This window comes from Bufo gargarizans, chromosome 5, assembly GCF_014858855.1.
Source record: "Bufo gargarizans isolate SCDJY-AF-19 chromosome 5, ASM1485885v1, whole genome shotgun sequence".
Taxonomy (NCBI): domain Eukaryota; kingdom Metazoa; phylum Chordata; class Amphibia; order Anura; family Bufonidae; genus Bufo; species Bufo gargarizans.
The window spans coordinates 378,823,930-378,849,157 of record NC_058084.1 but is presented as its reverse complement, the minus strand read 5'-3'; the positions used below and the strand labels follow the sequence as shown (position 1 = coordinate 378,849,157).

The window sequence follows — 25,228 nt, the reverse complement described above, 5'->3', positions numbered from 1 at the left end:
GTCTGGACTGGATGTCACTACATATATAATATATTTGGTTATTATTAGGTGTGACCACAGACTATGTGCCACTTGTAGACATGACACAGTCATGCACTGACCATGACCAGCTGCACTGGTGCAAGTGACCATAGCTGGCACATCACACTTCCAGTTCATAGGGTCAGGAAGATGCTTCTTATTTATACTAAAAACTTTCAGGGACATAACTAAAATTGCATTGAGAGTTGGACAAGATCAAGCTGCGTTTTAAGGGGTTGGCCACCTTTTGGATTTATTTTTTTCAAATCTCTCTCCTCCAGTGCAGACCTTCAAAGGGAAGCATACTTATCTATTTCCTGCTGCTGGGTCCCGGCTTCTTCGCTGCCTGTCCTCAGCTGCCTCTTTTGGGTATCAACATCTGCATTGACCCAGCTGCAGCCAATTGATTGCCAAAGAAATCATCTGCCCCCTTGAGTTATGTGAGCAGGTCACCAGGTCACCACTGTGGCTAGCGATTGGCTTTGGCGGTGTCAAAGCAGATGTTTTACCTGAGCGAAGCAGCTGAGCCCAGGAAGAGAAGGAGCCGGGACCCAGAGGCAGAGAGCAGGCAAGTACGTGTCCCGTTCCAGGTCTGACCAGGAGAGGAAGGTTACCAAAATCCCTCAAAAGTTGGGCAACCCCTTTTAAGAGTCAAGCAGTCTATGAACCACTAAGGAACAACACAGGGTAAAGCTGATAAAATAAATACTGTTAATAAACTCATGACTAAATCCACGATTTACATATACTGTGTGTGAATATATATATATATATATATATATATATAAAAATATATATATATATATATATATATATATATATATATATAAAGGTAGGCCATTTGCATAATATTTCTGAAGCATAAATTCTAAATAAAAACAATTCTATTTCCATATACTACAGATAGTACAGGTGAAACTCGAAAAATTAGAATATCGTGCAAAAGTTCACTTATTTCAGTAATAAAACTTAAAATTTGAATATTGTGAAAAAATTCAATATTCTAGGCTCAAAGTGTCACACTCTAGTCAGCTAATTGATCCATACCCCCTGAGCAAAGGGTACCTGAGATTGTGACTTAGGGGTTTCATAAGCTGTAAACCATAATCATCCAAATTATAATAAAGGCTTGAAATATCTCACTTTGCATGTAATGAGTCTCATATGTTAGTTTCACCTTTAAAGTTGCATTACTGAAATAAATGAACTTTGCACTATATTTTAATTTTTCGAGTTTCACCTGTACATACCAGGAACCATCTGCAATACATACAAATACGTGCAAGCTAGAAATGTCATTCATACTTGACTTTAATGAGTGGAAACTATGACAGTGGTGGTGTAGATCACAAGTATACTCCTCTACATGCATCCAACACCATCTCACCACTGTGGCACTAATAGGAGTGTGCAGGAGGTGATCAGACATTATACACTGTCTATTACCCGATAGTCTCAGAAGTGGTTGGGCATTTAGTATCTGTGGTGAGTGTACCATGTCTCCTCCTCCATGAGAAGTGTCTATGGTGGTGGCAGAGAGAATTTATATTGATGGTGGCCTTGATTGAAAGTTATGTTAAATTAGCTTATAAAGCACAGTTACCTTACAAATGCAAAACATGATGATATCACTTTTTTTTTAAGGGAAAAATGCATCCAAAAGTCATCTTCTACCATATCAGAAGATCACATCAGTGGAGACTGTGAGCAGAGACCTCCACCAATTTCTAAAGTTATAGCGCACCAAATTCGTTCTTTACTTGAAGTCTCAGACACAGTGCCCGGCTATTCAGATCAATGGAGTTTTGCTTGCTGTGGTTTCAAAGATTTCCAGTACCTAGCATCTAACGGTGTCCATCCACCTTCAATAGCTGTAGCTGTCAGAAGAACAAGCTATCTCTCCCAAATCCCCCCATGCACACTTGGCTGATAATTTATTTTTTATGGGTAAAGAACAGTGTCCTATGTCTCGGACAGGACATTGAAACATCAATGCACTTATGTCTGTGAAGGTTCTCATTTATCCAGGTCATGGTATATCTGTAAAGATTAAATCAAGGCAACTGGACTTACTGTAGATTTCTTGAAAACGTTTCACTTGTTCTTCCCATGAGCTTTCTCAATTCTGAGAAAGCTTGTTGGAAGAATGAGCTTTCTCAGAATTGAGAAAGTTCAGAATTGAGAAAGCTCGTTGGAAGAACGAGTGAAACGTTTTCAAGAAATCTACAGTAAGTCCAGTTGCCTTGATTTATTCTTTACAGATATCAATGCACTTGATAATTTTCTCCCCCGACATTATCTGCCTGTGAAGAGTTGGGAACTCCCCATTAGATTCTCAGAAAAGCCTGCCATTTTTGGTGAGTTTAGCCAATAATAGTTTAATGTGTATGGTGGCCTTAAGAGTAGAGCCACGGAGGTTCAGGCACTCTGTAGCCAGCTTTATTACATTTCACCCAAGTGACCTTTTAATATGTGTCTTTAACAAATCAGGAAATAATTTTTGCACTGGAATTCCCCTTAAAGCTTATAGGATGGACATTTGACAGAAACATCTGATATGTAGTGTAATGATAAACTTAATTTGCTGTGCTCTTCATCAGGCATAGACTGTATATATAGCTGAATATAAAACATTGTGAATCTAGTAGTTAAAGGGGATGCTTCCTTAAAAACACAGAGCCAAGGCTGCCCCAGGTTGTGTGCGCCATTCCAGCTAAACCCCATTCACTTCAGTGGAACTGAGCAGTAATACCAGACACAACCAAAAGACAAGTGTGGCACTGTTCCTAGAACAGCATAGTTTTTTTTCTAACCCTGGACAACGACTTTAATTTTAAGCTGTGACATGCTAGGCAAGCTACATTAGATGGCAATGCGGTACTTTCCAAATATCAAATACTGCACAAGGAAACATTATAGCATATGCACGTGACTGCCCAGTGATGCTACTGTAACATGTATCGGTTATTCACAAGAAAAGTGTAATGTATGTGAACATAATGTAAGTGTAATGTCTGTATGTAAACGGAAATTCTCATGACATTCTACTTAAATTATATAGAACATGGCCATACTACAAGTATGGTCATGTTAGCTTTTCCTGATCTAAACAGTTCTTTCAAGGATCCTCCACCAAATGAGATATGCAGCAACCAGGGTCTAAAGCAAAATGTATACATTATCATCCTGGCAAAACATGCAGGCACCAGATCTAAAACTGGAGAGACAATACAGTAAGTGAAAGACATTTCAACCTGAGAAGCCAAGCGGTACTTTGGTAAACAGTCATTGCATGGTTTTTATAAGGGCAAATACTTTTTTTTAATTATTTTTCCATGTTGATTTTTCATGAGTCTATTGCATCTTCAGTGGGGGAGTCCAAAGACAGTTTCATTTGCTGGAAAACAAAAAAAAGCACCAGTTAGAAAGGTGAGTAGACACCATAGGTGTGCAAATCTGAGGCTGAATCTCTATCTAGAATATATTTGTCTGTCTTTTTAGTTAGTTTCTAACTTTAGCAACATTGATGTGCCGTTAAAGCTCTTTTGAAGAAGCACAAAGAAACTAACAAACAAAGTTGAGGACCATGGATGCAGTAGTCATCCAAGGAAAATTAGATGAAAAACACATCATGCTTCTCTTTGAAACTGAAAGATGTCCAGCAATGCCATCAGCTTAGAACTGGCAGAAACCAGTGGGATCCAGGTGCACCCATCTACCAGCCAGAAATGGTCTTCATGGAAGAATTGCAGCCATACCTAGGAACTAAGTTGCAGAAAAATGGCAACAGGTGCTCCTTTTTGATGAGTCAAAATATGGAATATTTGGCTGGTACAGAAAGCAATGTGTTCGCCAATAATACAATAATGATTGTCTGCAGGCAACAGTGAAACATAGTGGAGGTAGCTTGCAAGATTGGGGTTGTATTTCAGCACAAGGTGTTGGGGTCAGGATTAATACTAGGGCTACATCACGACATGTGTCGCGCAACACATAGGGCACAACTACACTGCAACATTGCGGTTGCACCAATGTTGCACGACAATTTTTATAGTGATAGTCTATGGTGTCGCACTGCAACATGCAGTGAGACACTATAGACTATTATTATAAAAATTGTCACGCAAAACATGTCGTCGTGTAGCCCTAGCCTAATGGTGTCCTGAATGCTGGGAAATACAGGACGATAATTATCCATCATGCAATACCATCAGGGAGGAATCCAAGTGGCTCCAAATTTATTCTGAAGCAGGACGACCTCAAACATACAGCCAATGTCATTAAGAACTATCTTCAGCCTAAAAAAAGAATAACAGTCCTGGAAGTGATGAAATATCCCCCACAGAGCCCTGATCTCAACATTGAGTCTATCTGGGATTACATGAAGACACAGAAGGATTTGAGCAAGCCTACATCCACAGAAGAACTGTGGTTAGTTCTCAAAAATGATTGGAACAACCTCTTTGCCAAGTTCCCTCAAAACCTGTGTACAAGTGTACCTAGATGAACTGATGCTGTTCTGAAGGCAAATGCTCACTCTAAATATTGATGATTTAATTTTCTCTTTTGTTCATATAAAAATAAACTATTAACACTTCTATTTTTGAAAGCATTCTTACTTTGCATTATTTTTACACACCTGTCTAAAAAAAATTTCAGATTACTGCATAATGATAAATATACTATTATGTAATAACATTTGTTGGTGCAATCTCTAATCTTTATTGTGTTGCCAAATACAATACAGTGTGGTGTTTTATATGACGGTGAGTGTAAGGTTTGGTAGCAGTTCTAGGTTGAGTTTGAATCATGGCAGTCAACTTCATGCTATGGTTCCAGAACATTATCACACTTGTACACCACTGGTGTTCAATAAATGGATGTGAGCGTTAGGCAAACTTTAATCATGTAATGCAATTTCTTACTGGAATAAAATGTATGTAACACTAAACAAGTGGATTAAGAGCGCTACCATTATTACAGTGCCGATATTTGGGCAGAACAAGCACCGATTGACGATAAACTCATGATTATTTGCATCAGCTTACTGCACAGGTTGATACAAAGTATATGAGGAAGTAAGGATTGCAATCATTCCTCCCCCATTCAGTTGTATTAATTACTGGCAGCACATTCCTGATTACACAGGGTGCTGTGCTGCCAACAACAACTTTTTGTAGCCAGCATAAATTATTCCCAATCCTGTTGACGAGTCAGTTTATTGGCAGCACAATTATAAGTGCCAATTAGGGAGAATGAGCATTCCTATGAACAATTGTTCCCAATAACTGGCCTGAAAATTGTCCTGTGTAGTAGGCCCCTAGCTCAACAACTACTCACTATATCAATAAGACATAAATCAGATGGTAGCTGTTTCTTAGATCTGTGGATACTTGGATAATCTGAAAATGAGAATCCAGATCTCCTCTGATCAGGAGGCACAGAAAAGGTGTGACTAGGAAAGAATGTGGCCTTCTCGTCTAAAATGTTGGAGGACAGAACAGGCTGTTACTACATTCAAAAGCATTCTTAAGGCTCATAAATGTATATAAATGATTAACTGACTGTCAACTTCATGCAGTTTAGGAAGTCATTATGGTTTCTATATTCTATCAGTGAATGTAACTATAGAATTTTAACAAAACCTGCACTTACTGCAGCAAAGTGAGTAACATAAGAATACTGTCATAGGAAAGAGACTTACTACTGTTCAGACCGAAGGTGGCCTGTACACATTATATAGATGTTGGTCGAATGATCATATGGCCATCAGCAAGTCCTCCTGAATCTACCACAGGCATGCAAGCTCCGCTCGGCCAAGTTTTCAGTACCTCTGCAATTCGACTGGGCATGCTCTCAATCAACTTCTGGACCAATTCCTGACTGATAGCAACCCATTCTTTCATAAATCACTTCTTGGAGTTTGTCAGAATTAGTGGGTTTTTGTTTGTCCACCCGCCTCTCAAGTTCTCAATGGGATTAAGATCTGGGGAGTTTCCAGGCATGGACCCAAAATGTCAACGTTTTGGTCCCCGAGCCACTTAGTTATCACTTTTGCCTTATGGCACGGTGCTCCATCGTGCTGGAAAATGCATTGTTCTTCACCAAACTGTTCTTGGATTGTTGGAAGAAGTTGCTGTTGGAGGGTGTTTTGGTACCATTCTTTATTCATGGCTGTGTTTTTGGGCAAAATTGTGAGTGAGCCCACTCCCTTGGATGAGAAGCAACCCCACACATGAATGGTCTCAGGATGCTTTACTGTTGGCATGACACAGGATTGATGGTAGCACTCACCTTTTCTTCTCTGGACAAGCCATTTTCCTGATGCCCCAAACAATCGGAAAGAGGCTTCATCGGAGAATATGACTTTGCCCCAGTCCTCAGCAGTCCATTCACCATATTTTTTGCACTTTGCTGCCCTTCTTGACACCAGGCCATTTTCCAAAAGTCTTCGCCTCACTGTGCATACAGATGCACTCACATCTGCCTGCTGCCATTCCTGAGCAAGCTCTGCACTGGTGGCACTCCGATCCGCAGCTGAATCCTCTTTAGGAGACGATCCTGGCGCTTGCTGGACTTTCTTGGACGCCCTGAAGCCTTTTTAACAAGAATTGAACCTCTCTCCTTGAAGTTCTTGATGATCCTATAAATTGTTGATTGAGGTGCAATCTTAGTAGCCACAATATCCTTGCCTGTGAAGCCATTTTTATGCAACGCAATGATGGCTGCACGCGTTTCTTTGCAGGTCACCATGGTTAACAATGGAATAACAATGATTTCAAGCATCACCCTCCTTTTAACAGGTCAAGTCTGCCGTTTTAACCCAATCAGCCTGACATAATGATCTCCAGCCTTGTGCTCGTCAACATTCTCACCTGAGTTAACAAGATGATTACTGAAATTATCTCAGCAGGTCCTTATCTCAGCAGGTCCTTTAATGAAATGCAGTGGAAAGTTTTTTTTGGGATTAAGTTAATTTCCATGGCAAAGAAGGACTATGCAATTCATCTGATCACTCTTCATAACATTTTGGAGTATATGCAAATTGCTATTATAAAAACTTAAGCAGCAACTTTTCCAATATTTATGTAATTCTCAAAACTTTTGGCCACGACTGTAGATACAATATACACATTGCACTAGTAAGATATGTTGTTATACTTGTTACTACTGTAACCTTTGCTTGTTGCATCATAATAGGAGGTGACTATTTTGCAGGTTGTGCTTGCTTAGCTACAGTAATCTATATTTTATACACGAGGCCCCACAAGGTTGATGTTTAACTTGCTAACTATGGATCTGTTATGGTTAGCATGGACAAAGTTATTCATTTTCCACTGAAATAACCTGAGGTCATCTTAGACTTCACTCCATTCACAACAATTTACTGAAGGACACTCAAGACATAGAAGTGTATCTTGAACATATAAACTAGCAGATACTGTATCTATTGTCAGAAATTCAGACAAACCATAATTAACATTTAAGCACAGTCTTAAGCACATTTAATGGTCTCAGTTTTCTTACAAAACTTTGTATGGAATTCTCTATAGCATGTAACATGCATAAAAACACATACAGATGTAGCAGAGTGAACTGTGACAGTGTATAGGGAGCTGATCCAGCTGACAGTGTAATGTGTGGGAACCTCTGACATCATCTGTTGGGGGGGGGGGGGGGGGGAGTCAGGAACTCCCCCTACACATTAAAGGATTGGGTGAAATTAATATTGTTGCCCAATCCTTTTCCTCTCCTGGGAGATAAGCTACCGCCAGAGGTGACTGGCAGCGGCTTTCTCTCCTCCCCCCATTAGATACAGAAACACATTTGGTCCTACATATTTTAGTTCAAAATGGCTGTTACAGGTGTTCAACGAAAGATCTTGGGAAAGTTCTATCAAAGAAAGTTGTTTCGCCCGTCACCAATCTTTCTTTGAATTAAAGATCTTTAGAACACCTAAAGAATAAAAATATCAAAGCTGACTTCTTTTCAGACAATAATGACCTAACTGTACAGAACATCTGGTAGATCCAATTCATGCCCAATCCTTTTGTTCAGATGGTATATAAGCCACTGCTAGAGGTGTCTGGCAGTCGTCTCTTTCCCCTTTGAAATACACATCAAAGTGGCCGAAGCAAGCCGTGAGTGTTCATGAGGAGGTCGAGCTGGTAGTTATTGTGTGTGGTCATTAACATAAAATGCAATAAAACATAAAAATCACAGCACAAAAAAAAAAAAAAGCAGTGCAACATCTGTACTTTTATTAGGCCGCAGATACATAATAGCTGAGCTCCACAAAATGCATTACGATCACTGAAATTTTCAAGAAAGGAGATAAAATGGGGGCTACATTTTGTCCGGAAGAGTAAAAATACTCCTTATACTATTTTTGAGAAGTATTTTTAGCTAAGGAGTACGAATTTTGCGGTATTTCATATATATAATACGTTGACCTAAATAATGTTAAGATGTTGCTATTTCTGCAGGGAAACCATTACTTGTCTTCTCTATAATGTCTTCCATGCATAAATAGCTAATTTTTACCATTTTAAATTGATCTCTCAGAAGACTGAATCCCTACTTTTCTTGAAGCAGTAAATCTGTCACGCAGAGATCGGAGCAGGAGATTGTGCAAAACTCAGTGCAATAAGAAGTGAACAGGAATGTTTCATTGTTGTGGCAGGGAGCAGTCATGGTCTGGTGGCAGTCGGTGGCTTAGTGGCACTGGGTGCGGTCTGGGACGTATGCACAGGAGGCAATTATAGGACAGTCTTATACACAATATATCGGACTATTGCACAGTATAGTGCAGTGGTGGCTAACCTTGGCACTCCAGCTGTGGTAAAACTACAACTCCCAAGATGCCCCCCTTGCTTGGCTGCTCTCAGAACTCTGTAGAAATAAATGGAGCATGCTGGGAGTCGTAGTTTCACCACAGCTGGAGTGCCAAAGTTAGCCATCACTGGTATAGTGTACTTGACGCCTTTGTACTTTATATCCGTGAGCACTGTGGCTTTCACTATACGGTCTCAAGAACACAACTGTATCTGTTTTGCAGTAAGCAATCTGCATTTTCTTGCGGACCCACTGACTTCAGTGAGTCTGCCAGAAATAGACATGCTCTATCTTTTGCTGCATGAAGATGCGGATAGCACATGGATGTCCATACAGTCGTGCACATGAGACCTAATGGGGCCAAAATGGCTGTCTCTATATCTGGGAGAATCTATTGCCTATTTGCCAACCCTTCTTGGTTTTTCTGGAGTCTCCCTAAAAATGTAAGCCCTCTTAGATCCCAGCAGGACATAAAGGACATATATTACATTGTAACAATCACAAATTGTGCTGTCTAATTACAATAAATTCACCAATCATAAAAGTCTTCCATGTGATGACAAGCTACTAGTCCAATAGTCACATTCACTTTATGAAGTTCTGGATGGTTGGGCTGCGGCTCACTTCCTCCACATGCTCACAGCGGCCTCTCCAGTGAAAAACATGCGCACAAACTCATAGACCACCCCAACACATCACCATCAGCCCCCCCCCCCATCTCCATGTCAACATGCGCTGCACCCATCTGGAGCACGGACCTGATCATTTTATTCATCCGACCAGGGCAAGCATGCTAAGGCACTCCCTGGGGGGAGTCTGTTGGTATCTGATCACTATGGAGTTTGGGCGCACGTTCTTCACTGGAGAGGACGCCGTGAGCACATGGAGGAAGTGACCCAGAGCCCAAAACCCCTTACCCCACCAGGCGCCACCCGGTGAGAATCTCACGCCTCTGCAGGACTCTTCCTCCACACTTCAGAGCGGTGTGCCGAGTGGTCCGGCTGTCCACTCAAACCGACCAAAAACAAAGCTCCTTGATGTAAAAAAAAACGTTGTAATTGGTTATTTTAGGCACAGACAGCATCGCTGTGCTGATGAATGTGGGAGAAAAGTCTAAGGCGTATTGGGAGTAAAATGGCCTGAGCAGGTGTCTATGACGCTTGTACAGGCGTTATTGTGACCTCTGAATGGGGGTGAAAAAAAAACACTTTGATGTGTAATGGGAACACGTGAAAATGAATGCAGTATCTAATATATCTACTAAATCACAAGGGAAGGAACACTATTCACCAGGTATGGTCACTGAGTCCCAAAGAAATTCTATCAAATAGATAAAAAATTGTAATCAACTGAAAATAACTATGCCCACTTACCGGTATGCGTTTCAGATTCTGCATGCAATATTAGTCTAAGCATAAAAAACTATTAAAACAAAGTATTTTGGAAAGCTGGATAACTTAATTTAATAATATAATACTGGAACCTTGAAATGGACTATGTGACTTTACTGAACACTTAAAATTGCTACTAACATAAAGAAACTTAATTACTCATATAATTGTCCAGACAATCATTCTCTTCTCATACAAAAAACTGTGGATCTTACATTAAGAGCTCAGGCACCACTAAAAATACAGAGCGCTGGCTAAAGAAAATGGACGGGTGAGGCTGGAAGCACCTGATTACAGAAATAGAAGCAATGACGTGCATGCGGCAGTCTAGGTTAACATTAATTGTACTTATACACATGCAGGATTTTCCGGAGACTATATTCATTGTGCTAGACCTTCTCTATGGGAAACTTTTTTCTACAATCTCCTTCCTTTGTGGTGCTTTGAAGTTTCCTGCATCCTTTCAACGCCACACATGATGTACTCACACACTGAAAACAGAACAGTCAATGTCTGCATGGGAAGATAACACGTCAGGAAGATAAAATATGTACAGTAGGTGGTTTTAAAATATTGCATTCTGAATCTGATAAATGGGTTTTAGTACAGACAGGGTCCCACACTAGCCCACTGGTATTTTACCAGCTTGGCACCCTCTTCCTGACACTGTGATGTGATGCCAGTGTTTTTCATTCCAGATTCATTCTGTCATGCGATAGTGATATATGATTGTGGACACAGTCAAGTATTTATTCACTGCTGCATATATTGCGCCAACATATTGTGCAGTGCTGTACAGAGAATGCCATTACTAACAATAATCCCCATCCTCAAAAGGAGCTCACAAACTAATTTTCCTATTTTAGACATACACATGGGCAATTTTATAGAAAGCCAAAAGGGAGGCCTGCAAATTATACGCTTCCAACGTAATGAAAGTTGGAGAATGAAGGAATCAGATACCGGACCGGGAATCCTGTAAAACCTCTTTAATGTTTCTAGAGGGTCTCAGAACTGAAGAGAAATGAACATTATGTCAGGGGCTTACCCAGCCAAGGTACTGTTCATATCTGTGCTGGGAGGGTTGCCATGCTGACCAGTCAAGCCCCAGCTGGTTGACCTATCAGTGAGGCTGGTAGCCAAGCCCATGATGTTCCTGGCTCAGCGTGTAATCCCAGAGCCAGGCGGAGTACTTAAGACTGATGCTCAGTGATTGTGATCGCCTGTGATTGAATATAGGTGTCCTGGCTCTGTACCCCTGTGCTTTGTACCTGAGCTTTAATCCTTTGTGTATTGAACTTGGCTTGTTTTCTAGATTAACCTGGTATTCTGAGTACGGCTAGTTTTCGGATAACCCCTCATCTGCTGTTCTGGCTCTATCCGTTTCTGCCGGTTCTGACCCTGCTCGTGTACTACTCTTTGCACCCTAGACATTCTGGTTGGTCTTCTTCTAGTGAGCTTTCACCAGTTTTCTGCTACCTTATTCTGTAAACTTAGGGCTCATGCACATGAACGTGGTTTGGTTCTGCATCCGAGCTGCATTTTTTGCGGCTCGGATGGGGACCCATTTACTTCTATGGGGCCACATAACATGCGGACAGCACTCCGTGTACTATCTGCATCCGTTGCTCCGTTCCATTGGGCCGCAAAAAAATAAATAGAACATGTACTATTCTTGCCTGTTTTGCAGACAAGAATAGGCATTTCTATTATAGGCGGCCCGTTCCGTTCCACAAATTGGGGTGCACACACAGGCGGCATCCGCGCTTTGCAGATCCACAATTTGCGGATGCAAAACACAGCACATTTGTGTGCATGAGCCCTTAACCTGGGTCCGTAGCAGCCAAGTCCATCCGGACTTGTAGCAAGCTCTTGTGAAACACGTAGAAGCAGCTTTAAGGAAGTCATTAAGGAAGACTGGTAGTAGTACCTAAATTTGCCGGATGGTGACATAGTATTTTCTTACATGCTAAGGCTACTTTCACACTAGTGGCACGGACCTCTGGCAGGCTGTTCCGTTGGGTGAACTGCCTGTCGGATCCGTCCTGCCACTAGTGAACGTGTGCCCCCGGACTGCCGCTCTGTTCCCATTGACTATAATGGGGGGGTGGCGGAGTTCCGGCAAAGGCACGGCAGCGCACGGCGAGAGGCTGCCAGAATAAAACTACGACATGTCCGACATTTTATTCCGGCAGCCTCTCGCCGTGCGCTGCCGTGCCTCCGCCGGAATTCCGCCCTTCCCCCATTATAGTCAATGGGGACGGAGCGGCAGTCCGGGGGCACACGTTCACTAGCGGCAGGAGAGATCCGTCAGGCTGTTCACCCGACGGAACAGCCTGCCGGAGGTCTGTGCCGCTGGTGTGAAAGTAGCCTAAATGAGACAATAATCATGGCAGTCATTGAGGTGCAGTACATTATAGCCAATCTCTTCCCATCCCAAAATGGTTGCACAGATGTGGATGAAAGGTTTTGTGTCCCTTTAAAGTGGTTGTCTGGAACTTAAATATTGATAATCTGTCGTAAGTATAGATCACAAATATCAGATCAGTGGCAGTCCACTTCTTAGCACCCCCACTGATCAGCAGTTTGAAGGGGCTAAACTTTAAAAAGTGCTGCAGCCTCTTCTTGTGGCCTGTACCATCACATTCATTGGTCACATGCAATACCAAACACAGCCGCTCATACAGCCAATACAACATGTGGAGCTGTTCTTGTTATACAATGAAGAGGCCACATCGCTACTCCGAGTGACACGGCCCCTTCAAACAGCTGATTAGTGGCGGTTTGATTCCTGTCGCCCCAACCAATCTGATAATAATTAGGCCCCATTCACCGTTGCGTTTGGAATTTGGTACCCTTATCCGGCTGAGATCAGTCTACTGGGCCTCACGGTATCCGGCATTACTTGATATCACTGTGTACTGTCAGATCCCTGACAATAATGGGATCCGGCAGAGATCTGGCTGCTTTCTGGCATATATGCCAGGAATGGGCCAAACAAAAACCATTGCGTGCAGCGTTTTTGTCTGGCTGAATCCAGGTATATTTCACGGAGAGTGGCTGGATCTTCGTCAGTACACAGTCATATCCGGTAATGCCAGATACTGTGAGCTCCGGTAGGCTGATCTGGCTGAAGATAGATTTATCAATATTTAAACTCCCAAAACCCCCTTAAAGATCCTATGGGGAAAAAAAAACATACAAAAAAAATCAGTTTTTTAAGATTTTAGAAAAATATATATGCAAATATACAAAATATTAATGTATACCAATCAGTTATGTTTACAAGTTATAAATTAACTATGAGATGTATATGTTTTTTGTATATGTTAGACGGATGGCAAAAACGTGATGAACCCACTCTTATTTTTTCTCTTTGCTTCTCGTATGCTTTATGTTTCCACAACAGGAGAAAATAAGCTATCAGAGGACAAACATGAGTTGACTGTGGCTGCTTGTTAAATAAAAAAATTACATGAACCCTATTGACGTTTTAAAGACAGGAGAAGATATGAGCCTCCAGGATGAAAACCACCAGCCACAATCTGATCTCCTTAAATCACATTTGATAAATCAATGGTCAGGTATCTCAGCGTTGGCAATTAACTTCACTGGAAACATGCTTGGGGTAGTGTGGCTTCAGTGTAAGTTAGCGGCTGGAGAGTAGGCAGGAAATCAATACCTGTGCTTTCAGGGCATGTCATTGATTACATTTTCTACATTTTAGCTGACTTTGGCATTAAGACGAACTTAAAAACATTAGAGTTTAAAATCTCTACAGGACGAGATAACAAACAAGAGTGGAATGGCAGCGCTATGCCGCACATAAAGGTTTTAGTGCATTAAGGCTGATTTAAGGCTGGATTCAGATTGCCAATGCAGGTAAAAGATGCCCTGGATCACAGTCACTTAAAAAATACATCAATCACTGCACGCGAGTGATTCCAGACCCCTTCCTAACTATTTTATGAAATCTATCAGTATGATGGGCCAATCATTCAGACAATTTGTGATATTTCATCTATTTACGTAAATGTTTTTTATTCTGGATTGACAATAAGGACGTTACAAACAGGTTATGGCGCACACATCAAAGCAAAGGTCCTTGTGGAGTTTATGTATATAATCACCATGTGTGTGATACAACTCCGACACCTTGTAACACAAAAACAGGCAATAAGAAAGGACAACTTCTGTCCTCTATTCAAGTAAGGCACAATAAGGGTGCCTTCACATGTGGAAGACTTTGTTGCAGAAAGTTTTGGTGTCTGAAACTCTGCTCCATTCATCTAAATGGGGCTTGCAGAAATCCAGGTGTTTGCTGCCAAAACAACCCGTATGAAACTGATTTTTAGTTGTTGAGATTTGTGCATCAAAATCTTCTGGGTGTGAAGGCAACGGGGAGGAGGAGAGGAATAGGGCAGGGGAGATAGGGAAAAATTCTAAGAGAAAAAAATAGGAATAACAGAACTTAACCCGTCCAACAAATGATCAATGCCCTCTATACCAATCTTCATGTGTCTCGTTGCTATACTTTATCTATTTAACCCCCTAACGCATAATTCCATACGGCATTATGCGACCGCATTTGTATGGAGCTGGCTATTGTAGTGAGCCCACTGCATATGCAGCGCAATGACAAACACTGTCATTTAACCCCTCAGACACCGCAATCAACAGCTGTGGCTCCCTCTGTCTTTCGATTGAAGCTCCCGCAGTGAAATTTCGGGGCTGTGATAAGTTTACTATGACAGCCTTCCCAGGGCTGTCATAGTAACCTCCCTACTAAACTGTGCACGAGGCACAGCTCAGCAGGAGACGTGTCAAAATCCCATATACCTTTACAGATCTCTATTAGGGTGAATAGGAAAAGGGATCAAAAGATCCCAGGATCTAACCCTCTATTAGACCCCTAATAGTCATTAGATAAAAAGTGGAAAAAAAGTAAAAAAAAAAAGTAAAACATCAAAATAGCAAAACTTTTAAATGACCCCTTTTCCTAATTTTACATATAGAAATATATAAACAATAAAAAATTAAACATATTAGGTATCACCGGGTCTGAAAATATTTGAACTATCCCCCCCAAAAATGTTTTTTATTATAGTGCGTTGAATGCCGTAATGGAATTTTTAAAAAAAATTAAAACACATGATTCGCCACTTTTTAGTCACCTTGTCCCCCCCAAAAAAATGAAATAGCAGTTATCAAAAAGTCGTACATACCCCATAAATGGTACCAATAAAAATAAAATATACTTGTCCATAATGCAAATAAGAATAGGGCATGTTCTATAATTTTGCGGACGGCACAGAACAGACGTCTTTTGCGGCCTCATTGGAGTGAATGCGTCCGCATCCAACCTGCAAAAAATGCAGATCAGATGCTGACCAAAAATATGTTTGTGTACATGAGCCCTACGTCAGACACCCGCTGGCATTTAACCTCTCCAATGCCACTGTCAATAGCAACTGTGGCATTTGTGGAGTTTAACATAGGGAGAGGGCTCGGTCTGTCCTCCGATCAGATCCCCCACGGTGAAATAGTATTCTACTACAGTCTATAGTACAAGCGATCAAACGATTGTCCACCAAGAGGGCTAAAATTTACCATATTTTAAAAAATTATTATTTTTTAAACACAAGTATATTAGGCATTCAAATCACCCCCCTTTCCCAATTTTACATTAAAAAAAATAAACAAAAAAAAAATATATATATAACAGGTATTACCAGGTCCAAAAATGTCAAAATATTTTCCCTGCATGGTGAAGCACCATACTGGGAAAAAAAAATGCACAATCTGCCATTTTTTGTTCACCTTGACCCCCCCAAAAAATTAATAAAAAGTGATCAAAAAGTCATATGTAAGCCAAATTGTTACCAATATAAACCACAGTTCACCCCGCAAAAAACAAGCCCCCCCATACATCTCTGTAGAAAGGAATTTAAAAAGTTAAAGGTGTCAGAAAATAGCAATGCAAAGAAAAATGTTATTTACTCAAAAGGTTTTTATTTTTTCAAAGGAAGTAAAAAACAAAAAACTACACAAATCTGGTATCACCGTAATTGTACTAACCCGTAGAATAAGGATGCCATCTGATTTTTAGCTCATAGTAAATTACGTAATGTCAAAACCCCAAAAACCTTGGCGGAATTGTCGTTTTTTTTCAATTTCACCCAGCAAAGAATTGTTTTCCCATTTTTTTTAAATACAAGAAATAGTAAATTAAAAGGTGCCATTAAAAAACACAACTAGTTCCGGAAAAAAAAGCCCCGATATGGCCATGCGAACGAAAAATTAAAAAAGTTGTGGCTTTTGGAAGGTAAAAAGGAAAGAAATGAAAACACAAAAAAAAAAATATAATATGGCCTGTCTTTAAAGGGGTTGTCCAGTTTTCTATATTGACCTATCCTCAGGTCATCAATATACACCCTGCGCTGCACTCCCACATGCTCTGTGTTCTCTTCAAACTGCTGATTGTGGAGGTGCCAGGAGTTGGAACCCCACCGATCTGATATTGTCGACCTATTCTGAAGCTAAGCCATCAATATAGGAAACTGGACAACCCCTATAATGACCCCATTAATGGCCGAGTCCCTCATATACATTACACTTACCTGCTCCCCACAGCTGCGCGGATGAAAACATACGACAAAGGAGAGGAGCAGTCAATAGCAGGCCGAAATGGGACGAGCCTCCCTAGCATCGCGGGTAACACAATGGAGGCTCATAAGTATAATGTATACCTGAGGCCTGGGCATTGGAGGGGGGGGGGGGGGGGTCATTATAGGGGTTGGAAAAGATGACAGATCCATAAGAATGGAAATAAACCAGTAGTCCTTAGTCTCCTGCACATTGGCACACAGCACATACAGTCAGGTCCATAAATAATGGGACATCGACACAATTCTAACATTTTTGGCTCTATACACCACCACAATCGATTGGAAATGAAACAAACAAGATGTGCTTTAAATTGAGGGTATTTACATCAAAATCAGGTGAACAGTGTAAAAATTACAACAGTTTGCATATGTGCCTCCCACTTGTTAAGGAACCAATAGTAATGGGACAGAAAAACTCTTTGGTTGCTTTTGCAGTATGCTTTGGGTCATTGTTCATCTACACTGTGAAGCGCTGTCCAATGAGTTCTGAAGCATTTGGATTAATATGAGCAGATAATATTGCCCAAAACACTTCAGAATTCATCCTGCTGCTTTTGTCAGCAGTGACATCATCAATAAATACAAGAGAACTAGGGGTGCACCGAAATGAAAATTCTGGTCCGAAACCGAAACCGAAAATTCAGGATGCCCTTGACCGAAAACCAAAACCGAAACTGCCTTTTTGCCCAAATACTTTTAAAATACTTTTTTTTAAATGATATTTATAACAGTGCCATCCACAGACCCCCCCACCTCATAACAGTGCCATCCACAGACCCCCACCAACCCTATATCAGTGACATCTACAGACCCCCCTATCCCATAACAGTGCCATCCACAGACCCCCCCACCTCATAACAGTGCCATCCACAGACCCCCCCACCTCATAACAGTGCCATCCACAGACCCCCACCCACCCCATAACAGTGCCATCCACAGACCCCCACCCACCCCATAACAGTGCCATCCACAGACCCCCCACCCCATAACAGTGCCATCCACAGACCCCCACCCACCCCATAACAGTGCCATCCACAGACACCCCCCCCCCCATTGCCGCTCCAGTACAGACTAGTTATAAAATGTGTACAATTAATAAGGATTCTATTCATGAGGCCCCCTCTGCAGTAGAACATTCAATATAGCCACATCCTACTCACAGGGCTGTTATCTTAATGCTGGCCGGCCGGGCAGACGAGCGGCAGCGTCACGACTGACGTCACATGCCTGCGCCGTTTCCTTCATTCAGAAAGTAGGCCGGGCACATGACGTCAGTCGTGACGCTGCCGCTAGTCTGCCCGGCCGGCCAGCATTAAGATAACAGCCCTGTGAGTAGGATGTGGCTATATTGAATGTTCTACTGCAGAGGGGACCTCATGAATAGAATCCTTATTAATTGTACACATTTTATAACTACTGGAGCTGGGGGCCGGAGCACAGTGAACGCACCGGCCCCCAGCTCCTCCTTCCAGTCCCTCCCCGCTGATACATCGCAGCCTGCGATGCTGGAGCATGGCAGGCTGCGATGTCAAAAGGTGGCGGAACGCCATTCCGGTGCATTCCGCCAGAAAAAAAGCCCTGTATATAACCAACCATATTTTCTGCCGATATGTACCAATATCGGCCGAAATGGATTAGGCCCATTTTCGGCCGCCGGAATTTCGGTGCACCCCTAAAGAGAACCAGTTCCATTGGCAGCCATACATACCCACGCCATGACACTACCACCACCATGCTTCACTGATGAGGTAGTATGCTTAGGATCATGAGCAGTTCCTTTCCTTCTCCATACTCTTCTCTTCCCATCACTCTGGTACAAGTTGATCTTGGTCTCATCTGTCCATATGATGTTCCAGAACTGTGAAGGCTTTTTTAGATGTCGTTTGGCAAACTCGTTTGGCTCACCAATGGTTTACATCTTGTGGTGAACCCTCTGTATTCACTCTAGTGAAGTCTTCTTTTTAAGAATGTTCCAAACAGTTGTTTTGGCCACACCTAATGTTTTTTGCTATTTCTCTGATGGGTTTGTTTAGTTTTTTCAGCCTAATGATGGCTTGCTTCACTGATAGTGACAGCTCTTTAGATCTCATCTTGAGAGTTGACGGCAACAGATTCCAAATGCAAATAGCACACATGAAATGAACTCTGGACCTTTTATCTGCTCATTGTAATTGGGATAATGAGGGAATAACACACACCTGGCCATGGAACAGCTGAGAAGCCAATTGTCCCATTACTTTTTGTCCCTTAACAAGTGGGAGGCACATATGTAAACTGTTGTAATTCCTACACCGTTCACCTGATTTGGATGTAAATATCCTCAAATTGAAGCTGACAGTCTGCAGTTAAAGCAAATCGTGTTCGTTTCATTTCAAATCCATTGTGGTGGGGTATAGAGCCAAAAATGTTAGAATTCTGTTGATGTCCTAATATTTATGGACCTGACTGTACGTGAACATGCACAAAAGCCCTTTGGTTTATATAGCAGCTGTACTCAAACATGACTATGCTGAGGTAGCAACATCGTTTCAGTTGCGCCGATTAATAATATATCTCTAAGGGTGCGTCTTAGTTTTTCTTATACAGACCTTTAAAATCCCCCCTTTCCTTTCTACAGCCCCACAGTCAAATGATAAAATTCTTGCTGCCTAACATTACCAGTCGAGGGGGATTACTTATCAAACTTAAAGGGGTCCTTTAAAATGTAACAATTGATGACCAGTTCATCAATATCAGATCGGCACGAGACTGACACCCTACACCCCCACCGATCGGGTTTTCGAGTCTAGCTCCAGTGCCAGAAAAAGGCACCAAAACTGGTTACTGCAGCGCTGCTTCGGTGCCTAGTCCTTGCAATGGAGCTACTCCTGATTAGCTGATCTTCAGGGGTGTCAGACCCCTGGTGATCTGATGTTGATGACTTATCATAGAGAAAGGTCATAAATCTTTAAATCCTGGAGAACCCCTTTAATTATAAATACACCTTTGGGATACTCTTTTACCAATAAAGAGCATCTTCAGAGGAATCAGTTATGTATCAATTTACTGCCACAACTAAAACAAAAATGTGCCAAACGCTGCATTTTTTTTCTAAATGGAGGCATTTTGACACAAATCTGTGGTACTCGCGGTGACATGCGGAGTACAGCTGCATATAACCAATACAACACGGCATGTTTGAATAGACGAGGGGTTTAGGAGCTCTGCAGCAGAAAAAAAAACATTTCTAAACAAATGCATTTTTATAAATGATAAAATATGGTAAATATGCCATGGTTCACTGCAATTCAGTTTAATGCAATAGGCTGACGAAGCATTAAATACACGGCTTATGGCTATATAAACTTTATGCTGGTTCTATATAAAGCTCGATACTTATCTCAGACGATTCCGGTGTTTGATTTAGTTTTCTTGAGGGAGCATTAAAGGCATGTCTGTGCTCCTCGTCTACGTCCCAGGCCTGCAGTAAATTATCCAAGTACATTGCTGGAGACCTCCACTACTATAAGTGGCTATGTGGTCATGACCTCCAACATGCACCATGGTGCAGCAAACAATACAGCATTTAATGTGCTCATACATATTTCATGTTTCCATCTACTGCGTCCCTGAGACTGCTGGCATTTTACATTTTATTTTGGTCTGCATTAGGTTCTCCTCTACAAGTGTTCTTATTGTGATATATCACGTGCAATGGACTTATTATTCCTGCTTGTACTTTTTTTTTGGAGGGTTCTGTTCACACTATATTTTTGGCCTATGTCACCTGTAGAATGAAACTGCATAGACTGATATCATAGTGGATTTCCTCTCCGCATTACAAAGTCTGAAATCAAAGGTGGAAATCCGTGTTTATAATCTGCACCACGCCCTAAAGGCGTTTTCTGAGATTCTAATATTGACATATCCTCAGCACCATCCATTTGATAATAACCGTGCTTGGCACTGCATTCACTTGAAAGGGACTAAGCTGCGTCTAGGCCACGTCACCGATAAATGTGATGTCACTGGTCTAGGAAGATGCTGTAGCGCTCACGAAGTGATGTGGTCTCAGCTGATCCAATGAAGACAGGCCATCAATATCAACATCTCGGACAAGCCCTTCGACTTATGCTGATACCAATGTAAATTTTTTCCGCAGCATATGGATGATATGTATTTTACACATTTTTATAGCGCTGACATATTCTGCAGTGCTTTATAGACATTAGCATCACACTGTCCCAAATGGGGCTCACAGTCTAAGTTCTCTATCAGTGTGTCTTTGAAGTGTAGGAGGAAACCAGAGTGCCCGGAGGAAACCCACGCAAACATGGGGAGAACCTAGGACCCCAGTGCTGCAAGGCACCAGAGGTAACCACTGAGCCACCGTGCTGCCTACAAATAATATTCACTTTACTGGCAATGCAATAGTCTTACAATCCGCATTGGAGAATGTGCAGTGTAAATTCACGTGTCAGGCAGAAATGTTGCAGAAATTTTTGCAACAGCAGCATGTGCATGCATTGTAACCTAAGGATATAGTCTCATGTGGAAAAACCTTGCAGCAGAAACAGACTTCTGCTGGGGGTTTCCAATATACGGCATGTCAATTTATGCTGTGGGTATGTCCTGCTGTGATCCCGACGCTAAAACCAACCCATTTTGGCAGTTTGTTCTGGTGATGTTTTTCAGCCTGATCTGCCACAGAGTTTTAGCTGCAAAAATTGCTCAGTGGACTTGCTACATGTGAACATACCCTTAATAAACTGTGAAAACTAATTGCAAAACCCTTTTCAAAATGTGATACTTATATCAGAAACAGATATATTTTTGCAGTATAATACACCTGCCAGGGTTTCAATACTGGTCAGACCCTCATGAATCACACCCTGAAGGTCTATCCCTACCAGTTAGAATTTCTAACCCCAGTTCCCCAACGAGTCAGCAGAACAAAGAACACTACGGGGCGGCAGTACCAGGCAGAACTGTTTGTATCGATGCAACACTGTACCAGGATACACATTGCAGGGTACGTCTCTGGAGCACCACTGCACCTTTGTTCTACAAATTAGTGTGGGTCCAGGAGGTCAGACTCCCACCCCCAATATAACCACTAATGACTGGCAAGTAAAAAAGAGGTTTTGGTTCTTTCAGCAATTTGGCGTCATGTCATATCACCATTTACAGAGAGTAGTGGTGAGTTCTTCTGACCAGGTTGACTACCGTCTTCAGTTTACCATTGTTAGATATACTTTCATGCAGTTGCTTGTGCCGTAATATCAAGGATAAATATATCATATTCAGCCTTTTCTAGTTATGTGTACTGACTAATCAAAAAGTTGTCTCTTTAAACTGTGCTTTATTTAGTAGAAGCAATCACATTACATTAATGAGAGAAGTGACTTTTGGCCTATTAGGTCTACATGAAAACACCCCGAGATCCATCTGCCTCACATATTTAACCTTTATTGACTTTCATTTTCACAGACATGTGTAAAACAGTTCTTACATGACTGGTTTCAATAAAGTAAGGGTTTCAACTAAAATTAATTTTACAAATGTCCCCTACAGAGACCATTTGTGCAAATGTTAGAGCCTCCATCTCCTGAAAGGCGGCCAAGGGATTTCAGAGAACTGCGTGGCTAGGAAAATGATTTACCCGTGTGTTAGACACATAGCATTGGTTGCAGTTATTAGTTTGTAAGCAAGACAAGTTATCTCCCCTGTGAACATAGTTCTCGTAAGCAGCAAAAAGGAAGAATATCTTAAAAGGGAATCAGTGGGACATTGAGACAATCTGCATAGACAATGGAAGGGTAAAGGCTCTGGTGTCCATACACAGTAAATACTTTGAATCAAAGGGATTGAACAAAGTCATCACATTATAAAGATATCTGGAAATACAACAAAATAAAAAGCTAACAAACCATATTGCACATCAAAGCCAACATGGAAGGTTAAACTAATGAGATTAAGATGTCCTACACGGCTAGGAAACAACTTGCTACACGGATCAATATTGCACAATATGTAAGGGTGCCAGGTAAATAGAGGTCTAAGGCATCAGTGGATTTATTAGAACCACTGAAAAAAGGGGGCCATCAATTTTTCTAAATCTGTAGGATAAATCACTGCCAATAGTACATTCCTTAAAGAGCTCTTGTCAGCATGATCAACCCTACTAAACCAGGCATACTGCCTGGTAGGGTAATCATGCTGATTAAAACTATACCTTTCTTTTGTCTGTATGTTAAACTACTACAGAGATCGCTGTGTTTTTATTCATACACAAAAAGAGTATGTTGGAGCATCAGGGGTCGGGATGAACCTTGGAACACTGCTTTTGTAACATACCAGTGCTCTGCACACTTCCCCCTCCTCTTGTTTGACAGGGCTAGACATCAGCATGCAGCATGCTAAGAGTAGAGCTGTGTCCCAGCATGTACATATCATACTCTACTTACTATAGCCTTACTAGGTTGAGAATAGAGGTTTTCTATGCTTAGAAAGCTCATACATTTTACAGGTTTACTCACAGGCACAATATATGATTATAAACAGTAATATGTATTAGCTTTTTTAGTACAGAAAACCACTATTCTCAATATGATAAGGCTGTAGCCTGGAGGTAAGCAGTCAGCCTTGCATGTAGATGTCCCAGGTTCACATCACAGGAGAGACTTCGAGATTTTCTTCTTCAGTTATTTTGTTCTTCCTCATTCAACCCATAATAAAAGCCTATAAACTTACTATTCTGAAAATAAAAGGTTTCCTAGGTTTAGAAAGCTAATACATATTACAGGTGTCCTGGTAAATCTATACTGTGACTGTGAATAAACCAGCAATATGTACTGTATAAGCTTTCTAAACCTAGAAAACCTAGGAATGTGAATGTGGCATTAACCTTTTTGCTACAGAGTCCAGTGTGTGCCTGTGTGCACTTGTGCATTAAAGAGTTGACATATTTTCGGCCCAGATGGCAAGTGGTGGCTGCAATAGGTTTTGTGTAGCTGTGCTTTTGGGTTATGCTTTCTTTGGCCTAATAGGATAGGTAAGTGTGAGAGTGAGTTTGGAAAAGGGACTAACCCTTTACAGTTGCATCCAAGTAACATGTGCAGTGAGTCGCAGATATGACATTTTCCTTTTTTTCCTAACTATGAGTCTATGAGAGACATATTCCATTGTATAGCTATACAGTGGCATGCAACAGAGGTATACAACATACCTTCAAAGTACACTGCGATCTCATGTGATTGCACACTAAATACAGTATATATAATATTTCTATTACATCCCTTGAAGAAACAACACTATATACTGCCGGGGTGAGGTAGACTAGATGGTGGTTACACAAGGCAAACATCTTTCATTAGGTGCTGATTTCACATTATTATGAACTTGTTACATCATCTGCTATTGCTATAAGAGTTGGAAGTGTCACCAGGAAGCTACAAAGCCTATTTTGTGTTGTTGCAGCATTCCCTGAACGTCAGAGGGTCTAGGACCCTGGTGTCCAATACAGAGGTACAAAGGTTTCCCCTCTCACATTTCTGCTTAGATCCGGAAGCTGAGAGTACGAACACTGGGGGATGAAACGGATTTCCTCTGATCTTGCTGGCACTAAAGATACCGTACAATGAATGCGCAATGCTTTATTATTACACCGTTCAATCTTAAGGGGGGGGGGGGCTATACTATTGTTAACATATAATTAAGCTGAACAGTAATCGGAAATTACTCCCCTATATGTTTCAATGTCACCAATAATCAAGTCCTAAGCACCGTCCATAGGCCAAAGAAATAGCAAAGAATGACTGACCAGGTAACTAAGGCTACTTACACACTAGTGTTTTTTTGCGGATCCATCATGGATCTGCAAAAACGCTTCCGTTAAAATAATACAACCGCATGCATCCATCATGAACGGATCCGGTTGTACTAGGTCTTATATAGCCATGACGGATCAGACATGAACACCATTAAAAGTCAATGGGGGATGGATCCGTTTTCTATTGTGTCAGAAAAAACTGATCCGTCTCCATTCACTTACACTGTGTGTTAGGACGGATCCATCTTGCTTTGCACTACATCGCGGACAGAAAAACGCAGCTTGCAGCGTTAATCTGTCCGTGATGGGAGCGCAACCAAATGGAACAGAATGCATTCTGGTGCACTCCATTTAGTTTAGTTCAGTTTTGTCCCAATTGACAATCAATAGGGACAAAACGGAAGCGTTTTCATCCGCTATTGAGATCCTATGACAGATCTCAGTAGATGGAATTGAAAATGCTAGTGTGAAAGTAGCCTAAGCAGTGATGCAGTTGTCAATGT

General features: G+C 41.4%; 1 protein-coding gene across 3 annotated transcripts in view; it reads right to left on the bottom strand.

Moving 5' to 3' along the window:
* Nucleotides 1–2,838: 2,838 nt before the first annotated feature.
* Nucleotides 2,839–25,228, bottom strand: part of ANO10 (anoctamin 10) — a 240,035-nt gene continuing 217,645 nt past the window's right edge. For all 3 annotated transcript variants that reach the window (XM_044294674.1, XM_044294676.1, XM_044294675.1), the window contains one exon: nucleotides 2,839–3,418. In XM_044294674.1, the coding sequence (XP_044150609.1) occupies nucleotides 3,387–3,418 (32 nt within the window). In that variant the 3' untranslated portion in view covers nucleotides 2,839–3,386. The remainder of the gene's footprint in view (nucleotides 3,419–25,228) is intronic.